Here is a 17,830-nt window from a genome sequence, read left to right on the forward strand (position 1 = left end):
TCACTAGTGGAGCCCACTAAATACCATAGTGGTATATACTGGGAATAAATTGCTAGTGGAGCCCAGTAAATACCATACTGGTGTATACTGGGGATAAATCACTAGTGGAGCCCAGTAAATACCATAGTGGTATATACTGGGGATAAATCACTAGTGGAGCCCGGTAAATACCATAGAGGTATATACTGGGGATAAATTACTAGTGGAGCCCAGTAAATACCATAGTGGTGTATACTGGGGATAAATCACTAGTGGAGCCCAGTAAATACCATAGTGGTATATACTGGGGATAAATCACTAGTGGAGCCCAGTAAATACCATAGTGGTGTATACTGGGGATAAATCACTAGTGGAGCCCAGTAAATACCATAGTGGTATATACTGGGGATAAATCACTAGTGGAGCCCGGTAAATACCATAGTGGTATATACTGGGGATAAATTACTAGTGGAGCCCAGTAAATACCATAGTGGTATATACTGGGGATAAATCACTAGTGGAGCCCAGTAAATACCATAGCGGTGTACACCAGGGATAAATCACTAGTGGAGCCCAGTAAATACCATAGTGGTATATACTGGGGATAAATCACTAGTGGAGCCCAGTAAATACCATAGCGGTGTACACCAGGGATAAATCACTACAGGAAGCCAGTGCTTAGCGATGCAGTAATGTACTTTGAAGATATATATGTAGAATAAGGATTGCTTTGCACATCGTTGCGCACCAGAGTCTCAGATCTCAGAGGCACAGACGCCTCTCAATAAAACATACACCAATATTTTCGTTTGCTATAATTTCAGCTGTAAATCTCCTGTAGGTGAAGAAATGAATTGCCTGTCTTCGCAGTTTACATGGCAGTATTTCCAAGCTAACGGCTTCCTGCGCTCTGCCTGCCGCATATAAAGAATAGTAATAAAAAATAAAAAGAAATACACTAAGATATATCTTGTTTTGCCGCGGTCCGAACTTATCTGAAGATCTGTAATATACAGATAAATTGGCCTTTGTGTTACATTTCAGGTGCTTCTATTTCTTTAGCTTTACTTATCAGCTTCGAATGGCGCTTCTGTTTCTAATGATCCATTCATAAATGAGACCATACTGCCATCTAGTGCACGTGCTGTCCGCCAGTGGTTGCCATACTTCCTGTGCTCCTCGGATTTCTTTTTCAGGAAATTGCAATAACTTTCAGAACCTTTAAATAGAATGTGTTTTGTGGGTTGAAACTAATATTTTGAGCAACTAGAATTGTAGACCGCAGCGGTATGATTAAATCCGACCGTAATTGTGCTTTTTGCTAGTTAGTGATAATGGATGGTGAATTTCTCCTGCACGCTGTGTTCTTCTCCAATGAACATGCCTTCGAACAGAACTTCATGGAACATTTCCTGTTTTTGTGGATTTTATTATGACTCATGCATTTTAAAGCCTCTATGAGTTTCTTTTCCCTGTGGTGTCATGGCTGCTATTTATTTCTAAGCAGGTGCTTCTGGCTACCTTAAGGGGTTAAACGGGTACTCCCGTGGAAAACTTTTTTTTTTTTTTTTAAATCAACTGGTGCCAGAAAGTTAAACAGATTTGTAAATCACTTCTATTAAAAAATCTTAATCCTTCCAGTACTTTTTAGGGGCTGTATACTAAAGAGAATTCCAAAAAAGAAATGCATTTCGTCTGATGTCCTGACCACAGTGCTCTCTGCTGACACCTCTGTCCATTTTAGGAACTATCCAGAGAAGCATATGTTTGCCATGGGGATTTTCTCCAGTTCCTAAAATGGACAGCAGAGGTCAGCAGAGAGCACTGTGGTCATGACATCAGAGGAAATGCATTTCTTTTTTGGATTTCTCTTTAGTATACAGCCCCTTAAAAGTACTGGAAGGATTAAGATTTTTTTTAATAGAAGTGATTTACAAATCTGTTTAACTTTCTGGCACCAGTTGATTTAAAAAAAAAATAGTTTTCCACGGGAGTACCCCTTTAAAGCAAATCTCTCTCTTTTATTATCATGTTGTTTTTAGGTCAAAAATTCATTGTTAATTAACCTCTTGTTCTTTTCTCCTCATCAGAACATTTATGTTTCTATTAACAGTGCCAAGTTATACTTTGCAGAACAAGTCGTACTTTTTAATGGCACACTTTATTTTACTCAGGAAAATAATGTAATCCAGCTCACCCCTGCACAGGCGCCCGGACTGGACTTGGACTCATCCATATAACATAGAAAAAAGGGGAATGTCCAGCGCCAATTCGTGGAAATGAACTTCTTTATTCGGTTGCCATAGGGAACATCACATGGACTCAAGTAACGTGACACGTTTCGGCCCTTTCGGGACGAAACGCGTCACGTTACTTGAGTCCATGTGATGTTTCCTATGGCAACCGAATAAAGAAGTTCGTTTTCACGAGTTGGCGCTGGACATTCCCCTTTTTTCTTCTTTATTTTACTGTATAATGTACTGAGAAATAGAAAAAAATATTTGCGGAATAGAATAAACACCCCCCCTCCCAAACCTGACCACCACCCTTTGCGCGCGGACACAATTCTGCCATTTTAGGGAGCTTAAAGGGGTTCTTTGGTGCTTACACATCTTTTCCCCTATCCAAAGGATAGGGGATAAGATGCCTGATCGCGGGAGTCCCGCCCCTGGGGACCCCGGGATCATGCACGCGGCACCTTGTGTGTAATCAGTCCACGGAGCGTGTTCGCTCCGGGTCAGATTACAGGCGACCACAGGGCCGGCGGCATGCGACGTCACGCCTCCGCCCCCGTGTGACGTCACGCTCCGCCCCTCAATGCAAGCCTACGGGAGGGGGCGTGACAGCGAACATGCTCCTGGGACTGATTACAAACGGGGTGCCACGTGCATGATCACGGGGGTCCCCAGCGGCAGGACTTCGGCGATCAGGCATCTTATCCCCTATCCTTTGGATAGGGGAAAAGATGTGTGAGCACCGGAGAACCCCTTTAAAGGGGTACTCCGGTGAAAAACTTTTTTTTTTTAAATCAACTGGTGCCAGAAAGTTAAACAGATTTGTAAATGACTTCTATTAAAAAAATCTTAATCCTTTCTGTACTTATTAGCTGCTGAATACTACAGCGGAAATTCTTTTCTCTTTGAAACACAGCTCTCTGCTGACATCACGAGCACAGTGCTCTCTGCTGACACCTCTGTCCATTTTAGGAACTGTCCAGAGCAGCATATGTTTGCTATGGGGATTTTCTCCTACTCTGTACAGTTCTTAAAATGGACAGAGATGTCAGCAGAGAGCAATGTGCTCGTGATGTCAGCAGAGAGCTCTGTGTTTCAAACGGAAAAGAATTTCCACTGTAGTATTCAACAGCTAATAAGTACAGGAAGGATTAAGATTTTTTAATAGAAGTAATTTACAAATCTGTTTAACTTTCTTACACCAGTTGATTTAAAAAAAATAAAGTTTTTCACCGGAGTACCCCTTTAATTTTTACAGAGTTCACTCTGCATGTGACATTAAAGAGATTTTCACATTTGATAATTTTATCCCCGTTCCACAGGATACCTAATAACTTTAAAAGATAGAAAAAAAACCTTTAACTGCACTGAACAGAGTGAAACCAGACGTAGAGAGATTTTTTTGCCATATTATAAAGGCTATCAGTGTTATCAAAATAATAATTAAAAAAAAATTGCATGGTTTTGTTAGATTAACCCCTAGAGTGGTGAAAAGGGGATTTAGTGCACTCACTGCTATTAGTGAGCCCCTGAGAATTCCCTCCCTGGAGCACAACTATTTCTCATTCTCTGCATTTCAGCGGGTGGGAACTGAGCTAGATTGTTCCCAGTAGTGCACACAGGGCTTTTTTTCCCCCTTTCTTCTCTGGCCAATCGCAGGACAGCATTTTTCTCTTTTATGCCACAACATAGTGCTGGTGAAAGTTCACTTAAAGGAGTACTCCACCAACTGGTTCCAGAAAGCTAAGATTTTTAAATAGAAATCATTTATAAATCTGTTTAATTTTCTTGCACCAGTTGATTTAAAAAAAATGTAAATGTTTTCCAGTGGAGTACCCCTTTAACAGGCTGGCACAGTGGATGATTTACGCAGTACTATAGATGACATGTGGAGAGAAAATGGGTAACTGATGCACTGGCTTTGCAAGATGCTGTGTGAGCAGAAAGAAAAGATATTGCATCAGCACAGCAAGGAAGGGGCTTCACTAAGCACAGAACTGCTGCTGCTGACAAGCAAAAGGGAGGGGTGGGGGGGGTCACGCTTTAGCACTGTGGACATATAGCTGTAAGGATACTGGTATTTACACAAGAAACAACTGTCATAAAAGCTTTTTGGGAGCTTTTTGCACCATTCAGGCAGTGTGGATCATCTTCTGCAAGCAGACAGCCTGGGCTGTGTATCTACAAGCTGAGCCTTTCTCACCCTCTCCTGCACATGCTAAGCCCTACTTCCACTTCTTACACTCTGTCTTGATTTCTAGAGAGGAATTTATTCGAACATAGAGTGGACAGCAGATTGCAGGGATTTATTGAAAGAGCTTTATTGTCCGTTCAGTCATTACAAGTCATACAATAAATTACAATCACACAAGGCATGACAGTACAATACACAGCAAAGGTTCCCTAAGCCATACATCGCACAGCATGCTACTCTAACACTCAGCTCAATCCTGTAGTAGAAAAGCACAAGAGATCGAATAACAAAACAATACAATCTGTGATCGGGGTAGGGGCGTGGGCTGTGGGGCGGGGGCGTGGGGGGTATGGGCGACTATGTGGGGGTGGGGAGGGGGCGGATCACAGGGCCAAACTGCTGGGCTGTATCTTCAAGGAGACATGGGAGAAGGAGAGGGATCTTCACTCCTCTTCTTCCTCATTGATGGCCGGGCTGTCCAAGATGGAATAGTCTCTAAGCAGGCTCCTGATGAACCTGCGGCAGTCCCGGACGGACATGTTTTCCCTGTTGATCACGAGGCGGTTCCTGGCAAGCCACATTGCGTCCTTACAACAGTTCATAAGGCACCAGGCCTCCTGGATGGCTTCAGGGAACAGACCATGAAGCACCGAATGGTACTATAGGCAGTTCCTGGGTACAGAGTCTCTGAGTTCATGTTCCAGGGCGTCCAACAGACCCTGTGCAAAGGGGCACTGCCAAAACACGTGCAAAGATGTTTCCTCCACATAGGGGCACCGGGGGCAGTACCGGGTTGTGCACAGGTTGCGGGCATGCATGAACGACCTGAGAGAGTCCTCCCTTGACGGCCATCCACGACAAGTCCATGTATCCATTGGTAAGCCGCTTTGAGGCCACATTAGTCCAAACTGTCTCTGCAGTGGCTGCGGGGAGTCCCGGAACCAGCTCAGTCAAGTCCTTAGCTCGGATGAGCTTGTAGAATTTCTTCGGCTTTCATAGGTCAGGTTTCAGTAATTCCAGCTGGTGCTCCCTCATAAACCGGACAACATCCCCATAGAACCAGGGAGCGTTCCAGTTGTAAGGGATGGAGCTGTCCCACCTGTCCCAGCCCAGCTGTCTCCAGAGGGGCATGAGAAACAAGCGAGACATGGACCTGCCCGCTGAGCCAGTCTTTTCAACAAGAGTCCGCTGCATGCTGACACATGCAAAGGAGGCCCTCAGCAGAGTGGGGATATTGGGTATTCCCTTCCCACCTTTGCGGGCCTCCTTATACATCACAGTCCTCTTGACTCTGAGATGAAGCGAAACACTGTCCGGGTGATGGCCTTGCAAATGGTGGTATGGGGAGGCCAGGCCTGGAGCACAGGCAAAACTTCACTCTGCAGGACAAGTGCTTTGCCTTCAATAGAGAGCTTTCTGGAGCTTCACAATCCGATCAGATTGCAGGGAAGGAAGGCACCTAGTGCTAGTGGGCAGCGTGTTCTGGCTTGGCTGTGGTGAGAGGCCTGTGACTAGCTAAAAGGGGTAAGTATTCTCTTTAGGGAGGAGCACCGCTTCCGGTGTAGAACGGAGATTCAAAAAGGCCATTAACACTCCATGGCTTTCTAGGTAAGGAATATGCAAAGCAGCTCATCACACCACCTTCTAAGGTAGCGTGCCCTAAGATCCCTACCCCCCATTGATCCCATGCGCCTCCCCGATCACAGACTGTAATGCGTTGTTGTTTTTCGACTGTGTTTCTTAGATATCAAGTGATGGAGCGGAGTGTTAGTGTAGCATGTGGTACAGTGTATAGCTTAGGGGACCTGTGCTGTATATTGTATTGTCATGCTATGTGTGATTGTAATTTATTGTAGGACTTGTAATGACTACTGAATGACAAATAAAGCTCTTTCAAAACCCGAAACAGCTATCTGCAGATGGGTCTTCTTACCTTCTGGGGAGAAGTCTGGCTTGGCATAAATCCCAATGCGTTTCTGAGACTTCGTCCTTGGTCGGACCCTCTACGGTGAAACACTAATCCCCTATTCTGCAGATAGGGGATATGTTTTAAAGTAGGTGGGGGAATTTTTTAATGTTGTACAGTGGGGAAAAAAAAAGTATTTAGTCAGCCCCAATTGTGCTCCCACTTAAAAAGATGAGAGAGGCCTGTAATTTTCATCATAGGTATACCTCAACTATGAGAGACATAATGAAAAAAAAATCCATAAAATCACATTTTAAAAGAATTTATGTGCAAATTATGGTGGAAAATAAGTATTTGGTTATTAACAAAATTTCATCTCATCTTTGTTATATACCCTTTGTTGGCAATGACAGAGGTAAAACATTTTCTGTAAGTCTTCACAAGGTTTTCACACACTGTTGCTGGTATTTTGGTCCATTCCTCCATGCAGATCTCCTCTAGAGCAGTGATGTTTTGGGGCTGTCGCTTGGCTCCCTCCAAAGGTTTTCTATGGGGTTGAGATCTGGAGACTGGCTAGGCCACTCCAGGACCTTGAAATGCTTCTTACAAAGCCACTCCTTTGTTGCCCGGGCAGTGTGTTTGGGATCATTGTTGTGCTGAAAGACCCAGCCACGTTTCATCTTCAATGCCCTTGCTGATGGAAGGAGGTTTTCACTCAGAATCTCACAATACATGGCCCCATTCATTCTTTCCTTTACACGGATCAGTCGTCCTGGTCCCTTAGCAGAAAAACAGCCCCAAAGCATGATGTTTCCACCCCCATGCTTCACAGTAGGTATGGTGTCCTTTGGATGCAACTCTGCATTCTTTCTCCTCCAAACTCGACGAGTTGACCATTTGACATTCTCACAATTCTCTACTGGATCATCCAAATGCTCTCTAGCAAACTTCAGACTGGCCCGGACATTTACTGGCTTAAGCAGGGGGACACACATCTGGCACTGCATGATTTAAGTCCCTGGCAGCGTAGTGTGTTACTGATGGTAGCCCTTTGTTACCTTGGTCCCAGCTCTCTGCAGGTCGTTCACTAGGTCCCCCCGTGTGATTCTGGGATTTTTGTTCACCGGTCTTGTGATCATTTTGACACCACAAGGGATGAGATCTTGTGTGGAGCCCCAGATCGAGGGAGATTATCAGTGGTCTTGTGTCTTCCATTTTCTAATAATTGCTCCCACAGTTGATTTCTTCACACCAAGCTGCTTGCCTATTGCAGATTCAGTCTTCCCAACCTGGTACAGTTCTACAATTTTGTTTCTGGTGTCCTTTGACAGCTCTTTGGTCTTGGCCATAGTGGAGTTTGGAGTGTGACTGTTTGAGGTTGTGGACATGTGTCTTTTATACTGTTACAAGTTCAAACAAGGTGCCATTAATACAGGTAACTAGTGGAGGACAGAGGAGACTCTTAAAGAAGAAGTTATAGGTCTGGGAGAGCAGAAATCTTTCTTGTTTGTAGGTGACCAAATACTTATTTTCCACCATAATTTGCAAATAAATTCTTTGAAAATCAGACAACGTGATTTTATGGATTTTTTTTCTCATTGTCTCTCATAGTTGAGGTATACCTATGATGAAAATTACTGGGGGCACTCCCTGATGAGGTATATCCACTGATGTGCACCCTCCACCACACTGCAGTGATATACCGACCTTGTAAGAATTACACTAAGATGTGTAACTGTAATGGTGATGTCGACGATGAGGAAAGATGCTGGCGGCGGCACTCAAACCAGAATCGGACTTCAATGCAAGAAGCCGATATTTGGTATACAGGAAAACGAATAGGGGGAAAAACCAATATTCGGAGGCACAGCTCATATTGCGGACATAGAAACAGACTCAGGCGACACAGGATAACAAATAATTTATTGGGTATTGGGTACAGCGCATTTTGGCATTTGCTAATGCCTTCCTCAGGTCCACTAACAGTTCTAAAAAAATATATAAATACAAAAATACAAATGTATATATATATATATATACACAGTGTTCCGTGGCGATAATAAAGGTGGATAGAATTAAAACAAGGAATATACAATTTTCAAATGCTTGATTCTGAATCTGTTAAGAGCATGTAAAAACATGGACAGGTCGAGAAGTATAAATTATAAAATATTGTACATGACAAAAAGATAGGGTACATGGCAAAGTCTTTTTCATCCAGCCCCATATGCTGGAGCATTCCGTTCTTTCTTCTATCGACTTTACCATGTTCCCTATCTTTTTGTCATGTACAATATTTTATAATTTATACTTCTTGACCTGTCCATGTTTTCTTTATGCTATTTTAACCGATTCAGAATTAAGCATTTAAAAATTGTATATTCCTTGTTTTAATTCTATCCACCTTTATTATCGCCATGGAACATTGTGTATATACCTCCTTATTTTTGTATTTATATTTTTTTAGAACTGTTAGTGTACCTGAGGAAGGCATTAGTAAATGCCGAAACGCGTTGTGCCCAATAACCAATAAATTATTCGTTATCCTGTGCCGACTGAGTTTGTTTCTTTGTCCGCAATTTGAGCAGCGCCTCCGAATACCGTTTTTTCACCCTATTCGTTTTCCTCTATATAATGTTGTATCCTCATAATAAATGTTTGCACAGAGTTTAGTTTTGGGTGTTTTAAAAAGTTGTGTGCATGATTACCAAAAACATATGTTTTCTTCCAAAAACAAGCTCTACAACTGTCCACATGTAGTTGTGTGTTACCACGGCTCATCCCTAATCACAACAGTGGAGCTGTGGAAGAAACAACCAAAGGCAGTGATGTTTCCATATCCCTATACGCCCCCTTTAATTTCATCTGCCATGTGGGATATTTTCTGTTCTCTTCTGTTACACTACACACTTTATAACAACCCCATTTCTTGTTTCTTTCAGAGTCTCCAGTCAGACAAAGAAGCTTTACATGAAGGACGGGGTAAACCTTCTAAATACCATCGTACACCTGATGGATACTTTCAAATAGGTGACCTGTCATATTTTTTTCACACACACATAGATATATATGGGATGTGGGGAACTGATATAATTGATATTGTCTTAATTTTTTTTTATTGTTACGGCTTTAATGCTGACCATAGGGGACAGTGTTTTCAACAGATTGGACCAATGTAGTATCTGTGCCCAACCAAATAACAAAGATCTTTAAATTGCCCTAATTTTGGTGCACAAAACCAAAAAGTATAAAGAGAAAGTGTGAAATATTACCTGTAACATGTTACTGTGACTTATTTCTGGGCATCAGTGACTGAGCTACGGAGTATGTGTGACCACTGTTACCCGACACATAGGGTGAACGTTCTAAGAGGGAATCAAACCAGTTAAAGGGGTATTCCAGGAAAAAACTTTTTTTTATATATCAACTGGCTCCAGAAAGTTAAACAGATTTGTAAATTACTTCTATTAAAAAATCTTAATCCTTTCAGTACTTATGAGCTTCTGAAGTTAAGGTTGTTCTTTTCTGTCTAAATCCTCTCTGATGACACCTGTCTCGGGAAACGCCCAGTTTAAAAGAGGTTTGCTATGGGGATTTGCTTCTAAACTGGGCGTTTCCCGAGACAGAGAGGAGTTAGACAGAAAAGAACAACCTTAACTTCAGAAGCTCATAAGTACTGAAAGGATTAAGATTTTTTTATAGAAGTAATTTACAAATCTGTTTAACTTTCTGGAGCCAGTTGATATATATAAAAAAGTTTTTTCCTGGAATACCCCTTTAACATAGGGGCTTTATACCAAGAAATATTAACAGCATGTCTAGTTAAGTGGATCTCAAACTGCGAGAGGATTTTAGGATTGAGCTGCCATTTTTTCTAAATTATTCCATTTTAAAAATGTGAACATTTTCTGTGATTTTAACAGTGTAAATTGATATTGATTTTGCAGGACAACCTACTAACCCATATAAAATGTGTAACTTACATGAAATAATGAATAGTTGCAGTTCATTGGCTGCACTGTAGATACAGCATACTGTTGGTCAATAGGGGATTATGATTCAAATAAAGTTATAGATTGAAATTGAAAATAGAAATATCTGCTGCTAGAAGGAATTGCTTTACATGGCAGCAGGAGGAAACTCTTCTGGGATGTTTTGGACACTTTGCTTAAAAATAGTTGCACTTAGATTTGCAGACCTTCGTGGTGTTTTTTGTCACACGATGTTCAGATAAGGGCAGTCACCAGATCAGGGGGACGAACCAACCACTGGTAGAGTTTGTGTGGATAAGACTTTGTTTATTAGGCTATACAAATAGTTAGCATCTGGTGTTAGATTCAGTTAGCAGCCAGCAGCCACAGTTTCAGAATCAGCTCCCAAGCCCCCTCCATGGGTTAAAGGGGTTCTCTGCTTTGGACACTCCACTAGTACAGCTTACGGATGGCAGGCTGTACTAGCAGATTTGTCACGGCAGTTACAGAGGCCTACAGAAGGCCTTTGGCCGCCATGATAACTGATCTGCACCCTGTGATTTCATCTCAGGGGTGCAGATCGGGCCCCTGAACCAACAATGATGCATAATTTAACTGTAGAGGTGCTGCACACTCTATTGATTGTAGCCTCCACACCAGTAAAAGGCCGGCAGATCTCTGATTTCAGTCATTGAAAGCGAGTGTCGGCTACAGATAGCAGCCAGCACCCGCTGTGTTTAGAGAAGGTTCTTACTTTTCTACCTGACCCATAATGTAACTGTATGTCATGGGCCAGGAAGGGTTTAAAGGGATTTTCCATTTTGAAGAGTCCCTGCTTGTTCAAAGGGTCTTTTGACAATAAGTGGATTACAATGTGTTCTGACCCTGGGGCCCAGTAGCGCCGCCACAGGGGGAAATCAAGAATTACACTGTGCCCATTTAGCTCAGCAGGATGTGTGGGTGTGGGTGTCCTCTAAAGCTAGAGTTTTTAGATTTAGATTTTACCCTTACCAAGAGATGAGGACACCCTCTGCTCCCTCAGAATTTCCTAACAGGGTAAACGAACGTGGGTTTTCTAGACAGGATAACCCCCTTTTAAGTTTTAAATATTTACGAAGGATAAAATAATAAATACAAAAATAAATGCTATTTAGATGCAATACAATGAAAAACAGAGTAGGTAGAGAATAAAATGCAACTGTGTCGGGCCTGATCTGAAGAAGGTGCAATAGGAAATAAAACTTCACAGAAAATACTATGAAAAAAGCTTTGTCATATCTAACTTTAAGTGGAAGTACATGTATTTAGGAACAGTGTCACATTAGTTTATGTACTTCACGTGGCTCTCTTACTTTTTAGTTTTTTTGATTGATCGAGGCTAAATGATGATTTTTTTTTATAGGTCGGGTGAAAGTTTCTGCACTTATTACAAGTTGTATAGGCTTTGTATTGTAACACTTTGTATTGTAACACTGTATGGATCACAAATGACTGTTGTAGTAAAGGTGCCATACAATGTAGACATTCATTCAGCCACTGGTGTTTGGCGTAACTTGCATGTACTCTAGGAGCCACTTATCTTTTTAAAAACAAGGGATCGGGCTTGTTAAATGTAATTCTTTCTACTGACATCGGCTGTTAGAGGAGAGTCGGGAGTCCCCGGACAGTGATACTTAGCCTCATAGTCCATATAAGACACAGAACTACTACTACTACCTCCTCCTGGTTCAGAGAACTGGTGAGAGGTTCCCCACAGTCCCGGAATACAGTTGTATCTGTCTTTAAAGGGGTACTCCGCTGCTCAGCATTTGGAACAAACTGTTCCGAACGCTGGAGCCGGGAGCTTGTGATGTCATAGCCCCGCCCCCTCATTACATCACACCCCGCCCCCTCAATGCATGTCTATGGGAGGGGGTGTGACGGCTGTCACGCCCCCTCCCATAGACTTGCATCAAGGGGCGGGGCATTATGAGGGGGCGGGGCCATGATGTAACGAGGCCGGCTCCAGTGTTCGGAACAGTTTTTTCCAAACGCTGAGCAGCGGAGTCCCCCTTTAAAGGGGTTATCCAGAATTAGATAAACATATCTGCTTTCTTCCAGAAACAACACCACACCTGTTCTCAGTTTGTGGGTGGTATTGCAGCTCCGCTCTATTGAGGTTAATGAAGGTGAGTCGTAATACCACACACAACCTGCGGACAGGTGTGGCGCTGTTTTTGGGAAAAAAAACAACTTTGTTTTTGTAATCCTGGATAACCACTGATACAATTGAACAACTAAGCTCCCTTTCTGCCTGATACAGACTAAGCGATTATCATACATTTAGTATACAAAGAAAAATCCATCTATGCTTTACCAGCTAACCACCATCATTTATCTGACTTCTGCACAGAAAACCTTACGTCATGCATGAGGAATTCTATTAATAATAAAAACTTTTAATAACGGTCATTTCATTTATCAAATTAAAAGAGAACTTTTTAAATTACATTATAATATCAGAAGTCACGGTATAAAACTTCCTATCTGCTGTAATGTTGATGATGGGGTAGTAACTGCAGCTGATGCCCTAATATTCAATAATGAAGTGAAATCTTATTGGGGGAGATTTATCAAAACCTGTGCAGGGGAAGAGTGGTGTGGTTGTCCATAGCAACCAATCAGATTGCTTCTTTCATTTTCCACAGGCCTCTTTAGAGGCCTGTGGAAAATGAAAGAAGCAATCTGATTGGTTGCTATGGGCAACTGCACCACTGTTCCTCTGCACAGGTTTTGATAAATCTCCCCCATTATGTTTGTGATTATGTTTATAAATGGCTTGAAGTGAAGGATTACTGGTACTAATTAGCTGGGATTGGGGGCCGTCAGAACAAATTAATATTATTATTCTGATCATTAATATAAATAGATAAAGTGAAGTAGTACTGTACTGTTACTTTATTGGTTAAGTTTGCTTTTCATTTCTGCTTTATCTTTAGGGTCATTCAATAAAGGAATAGCTGAAGGAGAAGTGGATTCTTCATTTGGGCCACTAGAGGCGCTGCGTCTCTGTATTCAGACAGATTCTCCAGTGTGGGTCATTTTAAGTGAGGTATGTGGGAAGGGGGACAAAACTGTTAACCTAAAAGGGTATTTCGGAGGGGAAAAAAAAAACCTTTTCAAATCAGCGGGTGCTTAAAAGTTATTAAGATTTGTAAATTACTCATATTTAGGAGGCAGTTTTGTAGTTCTTTCCAGTCTGACCACAGTGCTCTTTACTGACACTTCTGTCCATGTCAGGAACTGTCCAGAGCAGGAGCAAATCCCCATAGCAAACCTCTCCTGCTCTGGACAGTTCCTGACATGGACAGAGGTGTCAGCAGAGAGCACTGTAGTCAAACTGGAAATATCTACACAACTTCCTCTGTAGCATACAGCAGCTGATAAGTACTGGAAGGTTCAAGATTTTTAAATTGAAGTCATTGTAATTAACAAACCTATATAACTTGCTGGCACCTGTTGATTTAAAATCTTTTTTTCTTTTCTTTTGGAGTACCCCTTAAACTACATCAAAGAAAACCCCATTCACGTCACCTTTTTTGGTAGGTCGCTGCTATATGTCTGAAAACCAGCAATTGATATATTGTGCTTTTTAGTCCGCTGCTATAGGTCAGAATACCAGCAAATGATATATTGTGCCCTGCAAAAAAAATAAAATATATATATATACATATATATATATATATATATATATATTTGTGTATTTATTCAAAAGCTGTGTGGCATAAACGTTCAGCTCCCCTCCTATGTACTGCAGCGCCCGGACTGGTGCGGACTACTCCAATGTAGATATGTACAACAAAGAGAGATGTCCAGCGCTGCTCCCGGTAAAAGAATTAACTTTATTCCATATAAACCAAGGTACAAGAGTAGACATAGGTAACGCGTTTCTGCTCGTCACGGAGCCTTAGTCATATATTTAGTTATAGTTCAGTAATGACCTGTAGTTGCTAGTAGATCACTATGTTTGAGCTGTTAAAGAAGAATGTAATTCTAGTGGGGCCTTATACAGTGATCCCTCAACTTACAATGGCCTCAACATACAATAGTTTCAACATACAATGGTCTTTTCTGGACCATTGTAAGTTGAAACCAGACTCAAGATACAATGTTATGGACAGTCCAGATCTGTGAAACATGTCAATGAACTGACCAATCAGAATGGGCATTCACTGGTAAACCTCCTGTATTACTGAAGCGTATGCACTGACTGGTGTCTGGTAGCGCCCCCTACAGTACAGGGAGGTATTACATGTTCTGTACTACTCTTTGGGCCAGGGTTAGCTGCTCCTTAGGACACCAGGTGAGGGCGGCTCCATGTTACTTTTTTTTAGGACATTGCGTGTAGAGATGGGCGAACTTACAGTAAATTCGATTCGTCACGAACTTCTCGGCTCGGCGGTTGCTGACTTTTCCTGCATAAATGAGTTCAGCTTTCCGGTGCTCCGGTGGGCTGGAAAAAGTGGATACAGTCCTAGGAAAGAGTCTCCTAGGACTGTATCCACCTTTTCCAGCCCACGGGAGCACCGGAAAGCTGAACTCATTTATGCAGGAAAAGGCATCAACCGCCGAGCTGAGAAGTTCGTGACGAATCGAATTTACTGTAAGTTCGCTCATCTCTAATTGTGTGCACTGTACAGGAACCCGAAGAAGCTCCTGTCCTCTACATAGACCAGTGCTTCCCAAGCAGGGTGCCCCCAGCTGTTGCAAAACTACAACTCCCAGCATGCCCGGACAGCCTTTAGCTGTCCGGGCATGCTGGGAGTTGTAGTTTTGCAACAGCTGGAGGCTCCCTGCTTGGGAAACACTGACATAGACAGTGATTTACGGTATATTTTGTGTCAATCCCTTCGCCATGTTCAATATATCTACTTGCTGCTATTCAGTCATCAGTGCTTTGTCTTTTAATGAGATCCATAGTTATGTGTCCATTATGTGTCCAATGTTATGACGTAAAAGGGAATGACAGCAAGCAGAGATGTTAAAAAACATGAGAAATAGATACAGAAAATATACTCTTTAATCCGGTGTTCCCCAAACAGCCGGAGGCACCCTGATTGGGGGGACACTGCCTTGATCATTGCATAGGCTGCATTTATGACATCGTAATACCACTTAAACTTGCTTCTCAAAGATGAGTCCGCCACATAGAATAAAATAGTGAAAACAAATCGTATTATGTCATTTGTCTTTTGCTGTCGATTTTTCATTTTATCATTTATTCCCCTGAACAGATATTTATTAAGAAAGCTGACTGATCAATGGACCAAGCTGTCAAACAATTGGGCTCCTTGAACTTTTTTGTGCTGCTCTGCCCTTGCGCCTCCCCTGTAGTTCTGCTATCACGGGAGCACTGCTTACGGTCAGTTTCGGACAGAAGCAGATACATTTTCCAAATTATCCCACAAGTGCAACTGGAGAAGAGCTAAGGTGGTGCTCAACCACTCAGGACTCCCAGAATGCTCTGCTGCTCATGAAGAGGAACCCGTCTTTAGCCAGGCCACTTGCTTACCACATGGTGACGAGAGACCAAAAGGAGCCTTTGCAGGTGGCCCATTTCTGCCCAGTCCTTGGGGGCTGAATTTCTAAAACAGTTGTCCTCTATGGAAAGCACAATATTAGTAAATGATGGACACCAAAGCATTGCTTTCTGCATTGGATGTACGTGTCGATGTGTACTCATGTGCCGATGGATTTAGAAGGGGTATATACACATACTACATAATGCCTAATTTCTCCATTACCAACTCCTTTGGTGGTGCCTTTGGTGGTGCCTTATTGGGCTCTCTCAAAGTTGAATTTTTTTATATATATATATATAACCTTGGTAAAATTGTTGACTACTCTTCTTTTTTTTTTTTTGTTGTCTGTTTGTTTTCCTTTTTGTTCTGCGCTACTATAGAGAGTGTGGTCTTGTCGAATAAATATGGCATTAGATTTAAAGTACATTTTAGGGGTTGCCCCTTGTACCTGGTTTATAGGTAAAGGAAACAACCGGGTCTCTTAGATGCATATTATACAGGTAGCTTCATATTCAATATGGTGCCTGTATAGGATGCGTCCAAGAAGAAGGCTTTGTGGCCAGTAATATTATAAACCCTTATAAGCTATAACCAACTCCACCAAAAAAATCTCATTTGTAATACACTATAAACAACCCTTGAGTAGTCTGATCCTGCAGGCATAGGCCGTGTTCACATTCACAAGAAATTCCACTCAGACCTTCTGCTGCAGCAGCGTCCCATTGATCTCAATAGAATTCTGCTGCACTGTGCACACGGCGGAATTTCGTCTTTGAGATGGCGCCTCTCCGAGCGATCCTAGCGCCCGTCGGATCAATGAAATGTGCTGAATGTCTACCGGTGTTCTCTGGGAGGACATTCCGGACTGAATCGGACATGTGAACATAGTGCCAACCAAATACTGTACATGGTATTAAATAAGAGGCGGTGGGATGGAAGTGCCCATAATTGCTGGGTCAGACTTCACAAAATTTGTAGTCTGTTACCATGGAAACTCATATCTCCATAGGAGTTGTAGACGCACAATGGTCTAATTGTAAAGATCCTTCTTTTTTTTAAATTTATTTTAGATACATTGGAACAATAAATATAAAATAGATGGCAAATATGGCCAAAGCCTTTAGGGCGCTGGGCAGGTGGCTCCCCAGCTATTGAAAAACTACAACTCCCAGAATGTACTCAGAGTTATAGCTTTGCAGCAGCCAGAGAGGCACATGATGGAGACCACTGCCCCTCCCAGCTGTCGCAAAAATACAAGTCAGCCGCACGATGGGAGTAGTAGTTTGGTAACAGATGGAGAGACACCGGTTGGGTAACACTGGTTTAGGGAATCCAGTACATGTGCAGTGTGTTGTATACAATATAGTAGCTGCTTGAGTGGCCTTTGTATGGTGTGTAGCGGGGAACATCTCCTTTAGAGATGAGCGAACTTACAGTAAATTTGATTAGTCACGAACTTCTCGGCTCAGCAGTTGATGACTTATCCTGTGTAAATTAGTTCAGCTTTCCGGTGCTCCGGTGGGCTGGAAAAGGTGGATACAGTCCTAGGAAAGAGTCTTCTAGGACTGTATCCACCTTTTCCAGCCCATCGGAGCACAGGAAAGCTGAACTAATTTACGCAGGATAAGTCATCAACTGCCGAGCCGAGAAGTTCATGACGAATCGAATTTACTGTAAGTTCGCTCATCTCTAATCTCCTTTTCAGAAGACATCGATGGTAAGTAGTTCAGTCATGTATTATTTCTCAGTTCTTCTAGAAAATATTCACAGGCCATAATCGCACCACGAGAGGAACAAAGATTTTAATATATTTCCTGTGAAAACAAACACAGCTGTAGCAGATAGAAAAGATTTTATTTTTGTCTTTTTTTTTTGTTTGTTTGTTTTTTTGTTTCACAATTATTAGATTTCTGAAAAAACAAAAAATCTCTTCCTGCTCATGAGTAAATGTTTCTGTATATTTTGATCTGTTAGTGGATTTTTTC

General features: G+C 42.1%; 1 protein-coding gene across 2 annotated transcripts in view; it reads left to right on the forward strand.

The window, feature by feature from the left end:
* The window catches only part of MGAT4B (alpha-1,3-mannosyl-glycoprotein 4-beta-N-acetylglucosaminyltransferase B), a 412,865-nt gene extending 395,538 nt beyond the window's left edge, over positions 1–17,327 (forward strand). For both annotated transcript variants that reach the window (XM_056517013.1, XM_056517014.1), the window contains exons 13-15: positions 9,256–9,343; positions 13,263–13,375; positions 15,558–17,327. In XM_056517013.1, the coding sequence (XP_056372988.1) occupies positions 9,256–9,343; positions 13,263–13,375; positions 15,558–15,581 (225 nt within the window). In that variant the 3' untranslated portion in view covers positions 15,582–17,327. The remainder of the gene's footprint in view (positions 1–9,255; positions 9,344–13,262; positions 13,376–15,557) is intronic.
* The last annotated feature ends 503 nt before the right edge of the window (positions 17,328–17,830 follow it).

Source organism: Hyla sarda, chromosome 4, assembly GCF_029499605.1.
Source record: "Hyla sarda isolate aHylSar1 chromosome 4, aHylSar1.hap1, whole genome shotgun sequence".
In the NCBI taxonomy this organism is placed as follows: Eukaryota; Metazoa; Chordata; class Amphibia; order Anura; family Hylidae; genus Hyla; species Hyla sarda.